This window comes from Gymnodraco acuticeps, unplaced genomic scaffold, assembly GCF_902827175.1.
Source record: "Gymnodraco acuticeps unplaced genomic scaffold, fGymAcu1.1, whole genome shotgun sequence".
NCBI lineage: Eukaryota > Metazoa > Chordata > Actinopteri > Perciformes > Bathydraconidae > Gymnodraco > Gymnodraco acuticeps.
This window is the reverse complement of record NW_022991216.1, coordinates 3028129-3045450: the sequence shown is the minus strand read 5'-3', so window position 1 is coordinate 3045450 and position 17322 is coordinate 3028129. Positions and strand designations below refer to the sequence as shown.

The window sequence follows — 17322 nt, the reverse complement described above, 5'->3', positions numbered from 1 at the left end:
ACAAATCAAATAGGCTTACTAGCTTCTACGCGCTGAAGCAACTCAAATCTCTCACCAGCAAAACACCTCGTCAGATAACTGCCATTTTACGTTTCATTACTATACAGTATTTATTATCATTATAGTATTACTATTTCGGCGATTAGCTAAAATATTAATTATATTTGATGCAACTTTAGTTACATTTCCATGACTTTTCCAAAACTTTGGGAAAAATATTATTTTCTACAACAGTGCCTGGAATTAGCATTTTGAATTTCCATGACTTTTCCAGGTTGTTAATGACCGTAAGAACCCTGTTAAAAGTATTTTTAAAGTTTTTTTTATGAATCAAGGTCTTTAAATATTGGTATTGGATCCACCTTGGTAGATATCTTGCAACTCATCTCCAGATAACAAAGAACAAAGCACAGGACTAAAACAGGGAAAGAAAAGTGCAGGAAACACAGAGAACTATTCCACCTTTTTATTCAGGTTTATACACTTGTTGACAATAAGCAGAGCATGCATGCTCTTTTTCAGAAACAAACACTTCACAAGTCATTCACATTTAACTATCAGAGCCTCACAAAAAAAGAAAATCTTAATTTTTAAACTAACATAGGAACTAGATTTGTGTTCATATGCCTTAATACTGCGGGATACTTGATTGGAAAGATGAATCAATTTCACGCAAATGTTTAATTACATTTCTTTATTAAAGTATTAGCAGTTTTTCACTGCTTTAGCTCTAAGAATTAGTTTGGATTGGAGCTTTAATTTTCCTTCTTGTTATTTGTCAATTTTCTTAGAAATTGTGCCTACATTTTATAATGAATCCCAAATTGCAAATAGGCGTTTCAACGGAGGGGAAGGGTCCTGTTTCAGACGCTAATGTGACCCAGAGTAAAGTAGCTGAATGAGTTATTGTGTTATCCAGAGGAAACACACAGAGCTAGGATACGCGTTGACCGCTTCAAAACATGTCAAAAGTCTACATGCACATTAAAACCATCACATCAAAAGGATCAAAACTATATAAGAGAAGTCAACTGTATTTGATATATATAGACCTATAAGCAGACTTTGTCAGTTCGCATCATTTCTTCAGAATTTTTTTTTTTTTTACCAGGACAATAATTGATGCTGAAACGAAATCAAAGTCCTCTTGCTTTGACAAACGTGTCCATTGAAGGCTCCTCCGACCCCCCTTCCCCAGTGAGTACACTCTTTATATTCCCCTCAGCGTCCATGACCACGGTGGTCCTCTTCAGCTCCTCGTAGCGTGTCTGTCGCTCGGCAACAGCCACGCAGGCGGCCAGCACCTCATCCGACTCAAAATCAAAGTCCTGCTTCAGCTCCGGGGCGTTAAGGATCTGGTTTTTGGTCTCCTCTTCTTGTCGGGTCTTCTCTTTTGTTGCCATCTCCTGCTTCTGTAACCTCCAGGCCCACTCCAGGTCCTCCTGCCACAGGGAGCGCTCTGACGGGCAGAGGTGGATCGCCACCTGGAAGGACCTCACGGCCTACAGGGACAAGCACCAGGTGAGCTTAGGGTTCAAACACATAGCTTTGAGGGAGGATCATTCAAAAAGTCACTTTATTTCTTCCTGGAATGTAATGTTTCATCTGGATTTGTTTTCAGGCCCTTTTCTGCCCTGCTCTGTCACAGATGAATGGTATGAGATTGGAGCTGAAAGAGCCTCATCAGCTTGTCAGCTTGTCTCTTTCATTTTTTGTAAAGCACTTTGAATTGCCTTGTGTTGAAAAGTGCTATATAAATAAACTTGCCTTGCCTTGCCTTACAGAGCGAGACGTTAAACAGATGTATGGTTTCATTAGGGAGACGTCAATAGCTCGCAGCTGACTGTGCATGTGTAGATCAATGTGAAAATGATTGTCCCGATAAAAGAGGAATACAAACGGCCTCCTGTGGTTTCTGGGACCTGACGCCGTGCTGTGACATGGAGACATACATCTGCCCCTACATGCTCTATGAGGCCACTGATTAGCTCCTAAACTGATTCTGACAGAAGTCTGAAATCTCTCAAGCCTGTTCTCACAGATTCAGGCAACTCTGAATCCACCTAAGAGTGTTCACAATAACCTGAATAACACTGACTGGAAACCCATATTGAAAGCCACTTACCACAAACAATGTTATTATTATTAATGTAAATATAACTTGAATAACACTGAAAGTTCAGCTTCTTTAAAAGGAGCACTCTACACATTTGACAAAGAAGTGTGTAAGCCTGTAGAACATGTCGGTGTCTTCGGAGGCTCTGAAGGCGCTCAGTGACTTTGATTCAAAGTCAGATGTTCTTTAATAAAAGTGTTTCTGAGGGAATGCAACACCTGATGCTAACCTGATGCTAACAGATCAATCATTGTATTAAAGAATCTTTCGGTTTAAAGTACTTTGACTTTTCATCAAATTAGAAACGGTGATAAGAACTGCTGTTGGTCATGAACTGCTTATCAAAAACATTAGGGGTAAAATGCTGAATTCATTTTCATAAAGTGAAATGATAACACTAATCTTTGACGGATGAGGTCAAAGACAGTTCATTGAAGATCTGCTGCTCGCTTGGCATTTGTTTAGTGAATGAATGCTTTTTGCAGATAAGAGAGTCGGAGTTTAGAGAATCTACTAACCTTAGTGTTTTCTAAATGTACACACACTTTTCTGACTGAAGAGCCTGGACTGTGATAAAGGCAGTCTGAGGTAGACATCATATATTTAACTAGATTAAATAAAGGATCTACACTTTATTGGTTTTATCTAAGTCGATACACATCCATCAAATCTGCCCTGATAACCATCTTCCCCTGGCACGCTGTGTACAGATGAAAACACACGTCTACAGACAGCGTTGCACCTGTTCCCAGCGACACTGACACACTCCCATTGTGAAAAGGTAATCAGTCAGTAAGACATCCCCAGAACAAATCCCACATGTCCAACCTGTGGTACCAGTCTGGCTGAGGAAGAGTGCTTGATGCATCACACGTCAAGAATGTAATCACCAAAACAAACTGTTATTTCCCAAGAGACCTTTCACCCAAGCTTTAACAACACAAGGACGTTTAGTTCCAACATCATGAGGCTGTTTCAATGAAGAAGATCAGCTTCAATAAGTCATTTTGTTTTAAAACAAGCCACTAAACGCTTACTTGAGTAGTGTATGAGAAGCTGAGCCTCCGTATAAAGCTCTTCATGGGAACCTCACTAAAGGCCAACAATTTGTACAACTTGATGTCAAACGTTCCTCACCTCTAACATGAATAACCTGCTGAAAAACAGTTTGACATGTTACACTCAAATAGATTTCTGGCTTTTGAATTGTCTCAAAACAACAACAGGCTTCATCTTGTACAGACCACAGTTGCATCAGGTTTGTATTTCTAAAGGAATCCTTCAACAGGCAGATCAACCGGCTCCTTTGTGATAATAGTGAGAGATAAATGGAGATGGAGCTGCAATGATGACAGTTTGCAATGTTTTTAAAACATTAGGAGACGTGAGGAATAACAAAATCAGAAGCTATATGCTTATTTCATTTGGGTGCTTTCCAGAAAAGGAAAAGACTCCTGAAAAGAGAGAATCAATGCGCGTTGATGCACACTACGCTTTAAAACTTGACTGAACAAGTCTCGCTATAAATAGATGTCCCCTTTTTTTCACCTTCCTTCCCAACAGCTTCATTATTCAACAAGGTGTGTTTAGTTTTTAGCTCAGGTAACTTTCAACGCTTCCATTGTTGTCCCTGTGCCGTAGGACAGGTCTCCTGCTCTAAGGAGGGACATGCAGCGCCTGTAGCTGAAGGCTTTCAGAGTTCAGGCCTGTTTGTTTGGCTCTAACCGGGCGAACGAGGAGTTCTGCACATTTCCTGCACCCACAGGTCCCGGCGTGTTCTCGGTAATTTAAGCAATCGTCCAAGCCCGAGGCGAGAGGGCGTGAGTTTAAAAAGAGGAACATCTCGGAGCAAAGTGCCGAAAAAAGTCAACAGAAAATAACTGACGTACTTTAACAGCCCCTCACCCAACTGATTGATAGGCGGCTACTATCAGGTGTAGTTCACTGCAAAATCAAACATTCAAAGCTATTCCAAGGACGATCATAAGTGATTGTCTGAACACGAGAACGCATCTTTTAACGATACTACTGAGGACATGTGGCAACAGTCAGTTAAGAGTGCCAGCATGACATCTGGTGTGTTTGCATGAAAGAAAATGGGTTTATATTAGTACGGTATCAAACGTTTTTAGATATCTATTAATGTTATTTATTGAAGTACACTGCCACATCTTTTCTTTTCATGTTAATATGAATATTTGTAATGGAGCAACATCACCAAACAGGATTTTCTAACAAGCTGTACAATTGATACACTCATACACAATCATCTGTCATTTGTAAACAGAGGAATGTCGTTTTTGTTACAAGTTCTGCGTCCTCCCACACGACTAACACATTCCTCCATCTGGTATTTGCATGTACATACAGGACCTGAATTTAAATGCAATTTGACAGCGTTTGCGATCAATTACATTTCGTGTGTGTGTGTGTGTGTGTGTGTGTGTGTGTGTGTGTGTGTGTGTGTGTGTGTGTGTGTGTGTGTGTGTGTGTGTGTGTGTGTGTGTGTGTGTGTGTGTGTGTGTGTGTGTGTGTGTGTGTGTGTGTGTGTGTGTGTGTGTGTGTGTGTGTGTGGCATCAATACTCACCAGGTCCACCTCTCCCAGGTTGAGCTGAGCTCGGCCCAGGGTCTGCCAGCCATCCCACCACAGGGGGCGCAACTTCACCGCCATCTCCGCTGCCTTCACTGCAGGGAACACCTCCTGCAGGATGGTGAGCACCTGAGGACAATACTAATTGGTATTCTAGCAAAAATGATATTTCTTTCTCCTCAAATGTGATTTTTTGGTGCTGTTTTTCATAATTGTATATCCATATTTATATCATTTCAGACAGACATCTTTCAGTCTCGACTGTTAGTTGCACAAATGAGAAAAGAATGTCACCTTTGAAACTGACGGGTGATTTTGTTTTTGTTCCCCAACCAATTCCCTATTTGAACATAAAGCACAGAATACATCAACTGCAGAGTCATGGTCACAAGATGACTTTGTATAGTTTACTTACTTATAGTTAATTCCCTTCTTTAACCTTGTCTTATGAATCATAATGTCTTCAGACTCTCAGTAGCTGAATGCATGCACCTTCACCTGGAATTGGTATTTTGCATTACCGTCAAGTAAGAAAAAAGCTATTAAGAAAATCATTTGCATAACAAGCTGTGAAAACTATTTGGGGACGAAAGGCTATTTAATTCATTATTGGCAGTAATGGAGTTTGCTGTCACATAAGTGCCGAACAACTTTGTATTGTTTCCATCTCTGGAAGAAAATCATGCATACATGTTTCATGACTGAAAGAGTGCATATCCTCTCAGTTTCATACATCATTTGGTTTAAGCACAGCCTCCTCTGAGACACGAGTGCACTTTGAAGCAACAAAACAAGACCTAAAACAAGAGAGGAGCAGTAACTCTGACATGGGGCCGGCAATATGAAGAAAAGCCAATATAATGTTATTTTTCATCAAATTCCTCAATTTGTAGTACGTTAGACCACGGCTGCTTTCACTAGACTTTTTAATAAATAATCATCACTATATAATTACTTTAATGTCTATAACTGAATGAAACCAGGAAACGACACTAAGCCATGTCATGAAATTACAACATAAAACACATGATAATAGTCTTATATCATGATATCGATATATAATTGATATATTGCCCTACTTTTATGTATTTAAAGTCTTTCTTGCAAGATGAAAGAATAGCACAATATGTGTAGAAGTCGCCTTGATGCCCAGGCTTGTTAAAAAGTCAAACAACATAAGCCACTTCTATTCATAAATATCAGTTTGAACACTGAGAACCAAACTGGTATTAGAGCGGTTAAACTGTTAGTTTGCAGTGTCTCTGAAGGATACCAAAGGAAGATATTAAAGATGAATATCACGATGAAATATACGGAAAGAACCTCGTGACCTTACAACACAATCTACAACTTTTTTTTGTCTCCATCAGCTGAAATCCTTTATAATGTAGCCAGGAAGTGCACAACAGTCTGCTGTAACAGACACACACACACAGTGGGCGTAGTGGCACAATACTGATTGAGTTCAATGGAAAGAAAGTGACGAAGGGAGGTACATGACCAGCATCCGTGCAACCATCCTCGTCATCTGGGCCAGTAATGGGAACAAGAGGAGGTCAGGCCTATTGTCAGCCTCATAATGGACACTGATATGCTAGATGTGCTTTACATGTGCAGTCAAACACACACACGAGGAAAAACAGATTTCCTTTTGTCATGCTTAAATTCATTTGTAGCATGAGGAGGATTCTTCCCCTTTGTGGTGGCTTCCAGGCCTGGTGCTCTAATGATTTCCTTCTCAAATATCCTGTAATGGATTATATTGTATTAGGCATACACTGGTTATGGCCATACAAGAGATTTCATTGGGTTAGTCGTAGTAAATGAAGGCGGAAATCATCGAGTGTGTCTGTTCAAAGATGCCTATGATCGAAGAAAGGAATGATGGCTAAATAACAGACGAGGAAGTGAAAGTAACCAGAGAAAGGAACAAGGAAAAGGAGCGTAAAGACATGAGAGCTGTTTGAAACATGTTGCAGGCGTTCATTTCTGTCATCGCTGTGCTCATATTGACTTCTCTATCTTAAAAGCATTCCACAGTGGCAGCTGGAAGAGGGTCTATGTGGCCATGATGGCTGATCAATGATCAGACAGAGTACTAAGACAGGGATGGGAAGTGCATCCACATCATGCTGGTGGAGAGTAGCTTTCCCAAACCAAAGGTCATGAAGGGAACAAGTGGTCAGTTATCAGCAGAGTGGCTGGAAGTGACTGATGAACTTCATGTGTTGGCCATTAACTGCTTGGAATATCCTAAACAGGAAACCCCTGTCGGATATATCGTCCTACGCAGATGTAAAACTAGAAACCCTAACTGCGGCGATAAACAGAATAACAGGTCAATATTTATATCCTTCCATATATGCATGATTGAACTCTCTTGAAATGTTAAGTTAAACAAATTGAGAATGTACAGAATAAGTTCAAGAGGAGAGGTTAAGAAAATGACATTGACCTAGTGTCTCGCACCAACAAGTGACATGACAAAAGACTGCTTTTTACAGAATATAATATCAAAGCCAAGCCTAAATGTAATCTTTGAATATGTTGTATTATTTATGAGGAATCTCCTAAAAAGAATCCACTTAAGTGTTTCTGTGACTTTGTGCTGTAAAGCATTCAAAAGCTTTGAAGGATTTCATGCCGCCTCTTTCAGTTTACTCAAAAACAGATTGGTTACATTCTGGTAAACAAACTGTATTTGGTGTGATTAAAAAGCCGCCTTGATTACCTTAGTACTTTAAAAAGGCAGCTGTTTGACGGCATCGCATTCTAGGCACGCTTGTACTGTGACAGGAAACGGCAGCAACATCCTGCGTATATGTGGTTAAAGACCATAATAACCACCTCACTCGACGTCTAGCTGCTTAGAGGGTAGGCTCACGTTTCCTCACATATCAAACACAATTGTCCACTGTTTAATTGCATTATGGGTAATGACATCTTTTTGTAGAATATATATATAGAAGGTAGAAGAACGTGTAGAATAAAAAAGAGGCTTTAGAACTTAATGGGTTGAAACAGACTTGAGATGGAAGACATGATGTGTATGCAGGGTATGGTGAGAATAATAGTAAATATCAACATTCGATTTAAATCATACCTGAGACTTCATCTCATACAGGAGCGGGTTGTCTGGAGTCAGCTCAATCGCCTCGTCCAACTTCTTAATGGCCTCCCAGTGCCTGGAGAAAACACAACATGGGGTTTAATCATAAAAAAAAGGTTTTTAGCATCAAAATAAACATTTACCTATGAATGCTGTTGTACACCGCCATGTGTTGTATTATTAAAGACACATGCATTTGAATGAGTAATAGTGTATGAATGTTTGTCGGCAATTAAAAATAAAGAGTCTGCACACTTGACTATGCTCCCATAAAATTAGATTTAATAGAATTACATTCTAGCGTAAAGCTCTACTTAAGTAAAGGACGCTTTAATCGGCAGCTGTCGGTTATTAAATGAGTTCATGTCAGCACAATTCTGCTTTTGTAAAAAAAAAAAAAAGCTTATGATTTAAGTGCCCAAAGCCACCAACGCCCTACACAGACATCTTGCATTACATCGTGTTGAACATGGCTTTGTGTGAACTCAGGCCAAAGTTCCATTTTTGGATAAAGCAGCACTGAAGCACGACTCATTCAAGAAACAGAATTGAAATTCGACACTCAGTGTGATTGTCCCCGCCCTGACATTTGATATGTTATGTAACACAACAGGTGTTTGTGAGTGGGTATCATGAAGCCCTTTCCCCTGGAGATATCTGTCGCTGCATGTTAGAGAAGCTGCTCCTGTCATTTCATTGTTGCAAATAATATCTCAAAAGCTGATGGCTGAGTCACCTTCAAGTAAATGTTTCACCTTTGTGCACTTCATTCATCATTTTCACTCAAATAATCAAATCAATGTTCTTTTGACATTTAGATTAAATAAAGCAGGAATGGCTCCTAGAAGAGTAGTGTACATACGCTTATTTATGCTATAAAGCTGCAAGCATACTCCACAATACCCGTGCACCTGTCTGGCAGAATGGCAGCACAGTAAACAAGAGCTAAACACACACTGAGCTGAACACATCAAACTCTATCCAGGAGAACATAACGCAGTCACTTTGTTCGTGAGATTTCTGTAAACAGGTTTTGCATACATTTGGGCAAAGGCCACACGGCATCCTGTCACCTCTGTGGTCTTCTGATCTGTGTTGCATAGATTTATCTATTAAGCAGATTAATCCTGCTTTATCCGACCATTTCTTAGTAACTTTTGAAGTACTGTTACGAGACTACAAAGCATTAGTCAAAACCTCCTGCAGCAGAAACCTATCTGTTAGTGCTATAGCCAAATTTAAGGAAGAGATTCCACCAATACTTAACTCGATAGCATGTCTGCATGTAGGGGAGGAAACGTATACAAAATGTACACCACCCCAAATTGATCATGTTGTTGATAGTGCTACAGATGCGCTGCGAATAAAATTAGACTCTGTTGCTCCTTTGAAAAAGAAGAAAATAAAACAACATAGATTAGCTCCATGGCATAATGCCGAAACCCGCAAAATAAAGCAAAAGTCGAGACAACTTGAAAGGATATGGCGTTCCACTAAACTTGAAGAATCTCGTTTAATTTGGCATATTACTCTCAATGAATATAAGAAAGCACTGCGTAAAGCGAGAGCAGCCTACTACTCTTCATTAATAGATGAGAATAAGAATAATGCAAGATTTCTTTTCAGCACTGTAGCCAGGCTGACAGAGAGCCACAGCTCGATTGAGCCTTCTATTCCCATAGCACTCAGTAGTAATGATTTTATGTGCTTTTTTAACGATAAAATTGTTACTCTTAGAAACAAAATTAATGACCTCTTGCCTTTGACCAGTATAGTGTTATCAACAGCTCCCGGAAACGTAAGTTCTAATATTACACTAGATAGTAAACTAGAATGCTTTTCAGCCATAAACCTTGAACAATTAAATTCAATGATTCTCTCTTCCAAACCATCAACGTGCATGCATTTGTTACTTCAAGGCTGGATTATTGTAACTCCTTATTATCAGGGTGTACCAAGAAGTCAGTCAAGTCGCTTCAGCTGATTCAAAATGCTGCAGCATTCGTGTACTAACCAGAGTTAGGAAAAGGGACCACATTACTCCTGTTCTGGCTGCCTTACACTGGCTCCCTATAGAACACAGGATAGAATTTAAAATTCTTCTTCTCGCCTACAAAGCCCTTAATGGGCAGGCGCCATCTTACCTTAAGAACTCATTATACCCTACTGTCCTACTAGGGCATTGCGTTCCAAGAATGCAGGGTTGTTGGTTGTTCCTAGAGTCTCTAAAAGTACAATGGGAGCCAGAGCCTTTTCTTATCAAGCTCCATATTTGTGGAATCAGCTTCCAGTTTGTGTTCGGGCGGCAGACACCCTATCCGTTTTAAGAGTGCGCTTAAGACCTTCCTTTTTGATAAAGCTTATAGTTAGGGCTGATTAGATTCAGCCCCTAGTTTTGCTGATATAGGCTTAGTTTGTCGGGGGACATCTTACTTCTTCCTTCTCTCTGTCTATACCTGTGTACTCTCATGTTCCGATTAACCCAGCTTCCCCAAATGTCTTTCTTTTTGGTGTCTATATACGCCGGGATCCGGAGTCATGGATGATCCTGCGGTCCTGTGTCCTGGATCGCGAGCCCTGGATCTTGAGTCGTGGCTGTGGTCCTGGATCACAGGTCCTGGATGGATATCCTCGTGGATTCATCTTCCTATTATACACACATGCATTTCCAAACATGTGGACTACCTATGTTGCAAATGTATTATCTTTTCAATTTACACACGGCATCTATTGCACGTCTGTCCGTCCTGGGAGAGGGATCCCTCCTCTGTTGCTCTCCCTGAGGTTTCTCCCATGTTCCCTTTAAACTGTGGGTTTTCTTCGGAAGTTTTTCCTTGTACGATGTGAGGGTCTAAGGACAGAGGGTGTCGTATTGTCATACTGATATTCTGTACAAACTGTGAAGTCCACTGAGACAAATGTAACATTTGTGATATTGGGCTATATAAATAAACATTGATTGATTGATTGATTTGTTTATAAAGGTTGACAATTGTATTGGTATTTTACGAGGAAATAGTCCCGTTTTAACACACTCAAAAGGACACATGCTCCTCCTAAAGTCAATATTGACTGAAGAATCTGTCAGTAGCCTGATAAAGATAAGGGAATGGAATGATTATTAACAATACAGCATGTCTGCCCTCATGTTTAATAGGAGGATATCCTGAATGACATTAAAAGCAATTAGAACCACACAATGAGACCTTTAACACTGATAAGTGATACAACTCAGATAATAGCCAGAAGCAGGATCAAGCCTGAGAAAACATTGAACTGATATTTAGTCCGAGAGAGGAGTGAGGAAATGGAACTAGAGCAGTGTGGAAATCTTACCGACATGTGAGGCTGCAAAACCATGTGAGGAAATGAAGCAATACACATGAGCGTGAGAGCTATACAAGGCTCTTCTACTGTTATCAAATCTCTGTATACCAGTCAAAGTAAAGGCAGAGAGAGAAGATACACTAACGCCTGCAATCAGTGGTTAAAAAGATCTTATATAGTTCAGGAAAAGTAAGCTAATGTGAAATAAATTGAGATTTTTGCAGCATGTTTTGTGATGAAATAAGTAGAGGGTTAGGGTATAATGATGATTTCATGCTTTGCTGTTCAAAAGGAGGAAACATCCCAAATAGTTATGTTGACAACACTAAACTAGTAACCTATTCTAAACAAAACAAGCTGTCCCATTGGATGATTCAAACTCAGTTTTAGTCAGAAAAATGACTCAGCATGACAGCTGCAAGTCAGCAAAAATATTTGGTAACATTTGGATGAGGATTTGACTTGCTGTCTCACCAAACTCCCACGTATCCCAAACATTGCTCCGGACCTGCTTTTTCTTCTAAGGAAAGAAAGCAGGCTAACAAGGCAGGGTTTTGCAATGCATGGCTTACTTTTGACCTTAACTGATGATATTGAATACAAAGAAAAAGCCGCTATCATGGCAGAGCTATTACATTACATTACGTGTTACTTGTTAGACGCTTTTATCCAAAGCAACTTACATACTCAATACTGTGGACAATCCCCACAGGAGCACTTTGGGGTGAAGTGTCTCAGGGACACAACGACATGCTGACTGCAGCGGGACTCCAACTTGCTATCCTCTGATTCGAAGATCAGCGCACTAACCCACTGTGCCACACGCCTCCCTTTCACAGCTATAAAGTGAAAAGTAAAGCCTGATAAAAGATACAGGAATAATCATTTATAGAAGATCAGACTCATATAATGTTCCTATTTTTACTTATTTATTTATCTCTGCAGGTTTACCTAAAGATTATGATTCATATATTTCGATGATTACTTTAAAAGGATGCTTAGTAAAACAAGTTTCTTAACAAACGGTAAGGTAAGGTGGTTCCAATGTGTTTAAGTGAGATTTCAAGTGTTTTAAATGCATTTTGATGATTAATATTGCGATTGGTATGTAGAGAGTTTATGATATTTTTCCATGTAGTTTAAAACGGGAAACTCTCACTAAAAAAACGTGCAAAACATTTTTTTCTTACCGCACAAAATAGGTCTCAAACAAAACGAGAGGCAATTCAAAGAAAGGTAAAAGAGTTCATTACATCAGGAGCATCTAAAGCTGGGTAATGACGGCTGACATCAGAGGTCAATGTGTTTAGAGGAGCTCCTGGCTGACGTCCCCGACCAGACACCATCTCAAACCTCAGAACAGCCATTACGGAGCAGCAGGACATCACTTCCCCGGCAAAATCCACTTTCTCCTCACTTATACGATTACAGGCAGTCACTAAGGGCAACAGCATTACATCCTCGACTGAGGGGAGTTTATGGGCCTGACTTGGGCTAAAAAGGTCAATTATCATGGGAGGAATATCAGATTACAGTGTTAGGCCTATTTTTCTCCGTGCATGTGTGTCTGGAACATTCTGGAAATGTATACAAAGGAAGCAGAGGGATTTTTTGCCAGAGTCACACAATATAAAGCTGAGCATTGCTGACATTATTTTTAAAATCCACCAACAGATCAATATAACTTAACATTTCCAATTTAAAAAAGTCAATAACAATATGCATTTATAAGCCGGAATACCAACTTGATAAGCATCCAGTATGAACCCATTTGTTTTGTTTGATGGGTCTGTGCGATTTGTACAATGGTGCCCTCCCATGGAAGATTTCTAACATCACATGTATAGTTATTTGAGCTCTTGTAAAATATAAGTCTATCTTGCATGATCAACAAAAACATAGCAAAAGCTGGAAGTGTTGTTATCCTCAATGCAATCTCCCTCCTTTAGAAAGAGCAAGTCTCCTTAAAGCTCGTCTTGAGCAGATCCTGCTTCAGAAGATGGGGATCTGATGGTTCACTGGCTATGTTAATCACATTATATGTACCGAGTGATTAAGCGTGATCAAACCCCTCCTATCAAATCCAGTAGTCCACATCAAGAATCCCACAGCACGCACACAGGAAGCCCCTCAGTATCATAGAATAACATATGATTCAAGGTGTAACTTATAAAACTGGCACACAGTCTTTCAAATGACTAACTGACTTGTTCACCACTTGTCATTGTTATCAAAGCAACCAACTCACTTTGCATTTTTTCTGGAGTCATACTGAGAAAAACCCTAACTAATCCCACCAACGACTAACATGCCCATGTCAAATGTATGTGTCTCTGTACAATAGGAATTAAATAAAGAAGTTGTACAAATAAAGAATGTTTGCATGTCTGACTGTTATTGTTTATAGCCAGTGGTGTAAACTAACCACTGGCAGTACATTTACTCAAGCTGCTACTCTGTACTTCTACTCCTCTACAATTTAGAGCTAAATGGTGTACTTTTACTCCACAACATTAATTAAATACCTTTAGTTACGTTGCAGATTTTGACTAATGATGTGAACTATAATCAAGTGTTAAATCAGACTTTAGTTCCACCTGGAGTACATTCACAAGCTACCCTGCAGAATACAAAGTCATTCAAACTAGCTGCAGTGGGCCGATCTGAATAACCAGTTATTTTACTTTTACTTGAGTAACATTTTAAATGCAGGACTTTTACTTGTAACAGAGTGTTCCTACACTCTGGTACTTCTACTTTTAATGAAGTACAATATCTGAGTACTTCTTCCACCCCTGTTTAAAGCTGTCACTGACTGTGATGTGCACACAGATGAGCTTTAACCCTCAGCATGGCTCACCTGCCGTGCCCAGCCAGCTCTGCCCCCTCCTCCTTCAGCCTCTTGCTCTTGGCTGCACAGTCCTCCAGCAGGATCTCCTTCCGTCTTTTGATGGCGTGCAGCCAGTCCACCTCATCTTCTCTCCTGGGTCCAGCATCTTCTGGCTTCTCTGCTTCAGCCACAAACTGCTGCACAGCTGTCTTTGAAACCTTCTCACCAACTTTCCTCTTCCAGCCAAATGAAGCCATGCTGCAGGGAAACGACAGTGGGTTTACTAACAATATGCCCAGATATACTATTATCTCATATGAACAGTATCAAATATGTACAGGAAAGTCCAAACTTTTATTTTGAAATATCGTAAAACCAACTAGCTTTTGATGTTAGCATAATTTTACCATGACATATCCTATGTATCTTACCCGGCAATCTAGCTGCTACAGTTATATGTATATCCTATTTAAGGACAGTTACATAACTAACAAATATTACAAACAAATACTAAAAAAGTGACGTTATAAAACTAAAGACCACCATGGCAGTCACAACAAGGCTAGCTAACGTTAGCTATAATAACCTAGCTAACATTCGCCACACATTTGTATATCTAAGTACATTTGCTCACACAATTATCTTGTTTTGACATGATATATCACATTTGAATTTCTTTTTTAAAAACAGTAATTACGCACAAACGTCTACAGCTTTCCGTGGGCTAAAATTGACAAGCTAACGGAAGCTAACCTCTGGCCATATTTGGTGACCCGGAAGTTGTTTGAATGTTTACATCGTCTCTTAAAGAAACACAAACCGTATTTTGTATGTAGCCTACTACTCTACTAGCATGCCAGTAACGGAAAACAATTGAATTATAAATACGAACTAAGTTCAGCTGACCTACAAATACTTTGATATACTATAACATTTAATTATTTTTACGATTTAAGGAAGTGCAGTTACTGAAATGTTATTTAGATCTGACAGGACTGACTCTCCGTTTCCCCACTAGATGGCAACACATGGATGACTTAACATTTTTTAGCCATAAAAGAGTTTATTTAATCTTAATTCATCATTGCTTTCTATCACAGTATGCCACTGTCCATACTGTTGTTTATTGCACATGATCACATTTGTTAACACAGTTTTTTCCCCCACCTGTAATTTGTTTTTGCAAAACTATTTATATGTTTGTAATATTGCATTTTTATTTATTGTATTGCATGTTTGTATCTTGTCTTGTATCTTCTTCAATACCTGTTTGTGCATATATTGTTATATATTATATTCATTTGTTTATACTTTTGGAAAACATAATTGTGTTCATATATGTACTGTACTGCACTTAATATAGCTGGATGAAAATTAAGTCTTTCTTAACCTAAATCGGTGGTATTTCAGATTACTAAAGTCTTCCCCGCTGGTGTTCAAACTCTTCTCCTGACAAGAAGACATTCCCTGTTTGCAGTCTGAGTAATTAACATTCCATTCACTGAGAAAACGGTTTATTTAATGACTGTGGTGTAACATTCTAGTGTAAAAAGTTAATTGCAAAACACTAGACACATTTGTGTGCAATTTAGCAGTTTATTAGGCAGTTGTGTATACAAATGATTTCAACACTGTCCATTCAGATGTACACTGGTCAATCTGGTAGGGTCCCTTTACACACCAAACAAAAATAATATTTATTTGAAGCAGTCCAAACTATTAGACTGACAGAATTCATCTGATAACAGTCCACTGGGACACAACTCCAGACACTGTCGAAAAAGGTCACGCTTTCACACATCCATCTTTCCTACAAAACTCATGAAAAGTCTTGTAGGCAAAACTTGCAACTGCCCTATAAAACTAAAATGTTTAGTTTTACTTCCCAAGAACATAATGTGTTTATTTACCATGATCACTGTTTATCAGAAAGTCTTAAAACTGAGACATAAAAGGTCAAATATCAACTAAATATTTCAGTCCAAACCTGCCCCACAGGACAGCAGGAGAAACAAGATGATCACAATTACTGTCACTCTTGGCAATTTGTGTTACATTATATGTCTTGAATGTAAAAGTGTTTATACAAATGAGATTGTAAGGGTTTTAAAGCTTTGGAGGGCTAAACACTGAAAACAGAGCAATTGCTTACAATTCTTAACTCATATATAATGTAACGTTTCTTTTATTTAAAAAGTGTCTGATATTACAATTTGAACATGCAAAGTTCTTTAAAACCTGGTTTAGCTGAATTAAGACAAAAATGAAGATATTATTAGAAACCAGTTTACTGGTTTTCTATTTCCCGCACCATAGTTAAAAGATGGTAGCAGTAACTGAGGACTGACGTAATATGGCAAAAACAATCAGATGTTTCTGTGTTTTATAGTGAATTATTTTCTTTTTTTTGGTGATACAAACACTTAAAATAATCTGTGAATTTCTAATGAAGTTATTGTGAATGAAAACTGTCAAAATATGTAGTCGATTCCAACCATTACAATTGCAAAAAGTGCCAATAATTCTGACCAGCACTGCATTCAAACTTTTTCTGACATAAACCCGATTAACAGTATACTGACAATATGGCAGCCAAACAACAGAAACCGCAGCAAACTTTAAGACAGTGGACAGGAAATGGAGGGAGATGCATCAAACTTGTGATTAAATACATATCTTAAACTTTGTGAGCTTAAGAGTAGTATGACATTTTTTGTATCAAATATAATTCACCCCCACATATATTTATGATCTAAATGCTCGTGTGATATTTTTTTCTTCTATCCCAAATGTAATCGACCAGGAAGGGCTTCACAAATCCAAGCTCACAAACCTGTTTCATATGTAAACTTTTTTTCCAAGGGAATGTGGGCAAAATGACTGCTTGTCTGCCAATCAGACATCGCCATGCGCTGCCTGCTTGTCTGCCAATCAGACATCGCCATGCGCTGCCTGCTTGTCTGCCAATCAGACATCGCCATGCGCTGCCTGCTTGTTCTGCCAATCAGACATCGCCATGCGCTGCCTGCTTGTCTGCCAATCAGACATCGCCATGCGCTGCCTGCTTGTCTGCCAATCAGACATCGCCATGCGCTGCCTGCTTGTCTGCCAATCAGACATCGCCATGCGCTGCCTGCTTGTCTGCCAATCAGACATCGCCATGCGCTGCCTGCTTGTCTGCCAATCAGACATCGCCATGCGCTGCCTGCTTGTCTGCCAATCAGACATCGCCATGCGCTGCCTGCTTGTCTGCCAATCAGACATCGCCATGCGCTGCCTGCTTGTCTGCCAATCAGACATCGCCATGCGCTGCCTGCTTGTCTGCCAATCAGACATCGCCATGCGCTGC

At 39.5% G+C, this 17322-nt stretch overlaps 1 protein-coding gene across 2 annotated transcripts; it reads right to left on the bottom strand.

Moving 5' to 3' along the window:
* Positions 1-451: 451 nt before the first annotated feature.
* Positions 452-14767, bottom strand: ttc33 (tetratricopeptide repeat domain 33). 2 transcript variants are annotated; one of them, XM_034239010.1, is made up of 5 exons: positions 14675-14767; positions 14004-14231; positions 7811-7892; positions 4705-4836; positions 452-1502 (listed from the first exon to the last, which is right to left on the bottom strand). In XM_034239010.1, the coding sequence occupies exons 2-5, from the start codon at positions 14228-14230 to the stop codon at positions 1137-1139; spliced, it is 807 nt and encodes a 268-aa protein (XP_034094901.1). In that variant the 5' UTR covers position 14231; positions 14675-14767; the 3' UTR covers positions 452-1136. The 2 variants fall into 2 exon arrangements, with proteins under 2 accessions (XP_034094901.1, XP_034094902.1); XM_034239011.1 differs by lacking the exon at positions 14675-14767 and adding an exon at positions 14608-14626.
* Positions 14768-17322: the final 2555 nt, after the last annotated feature.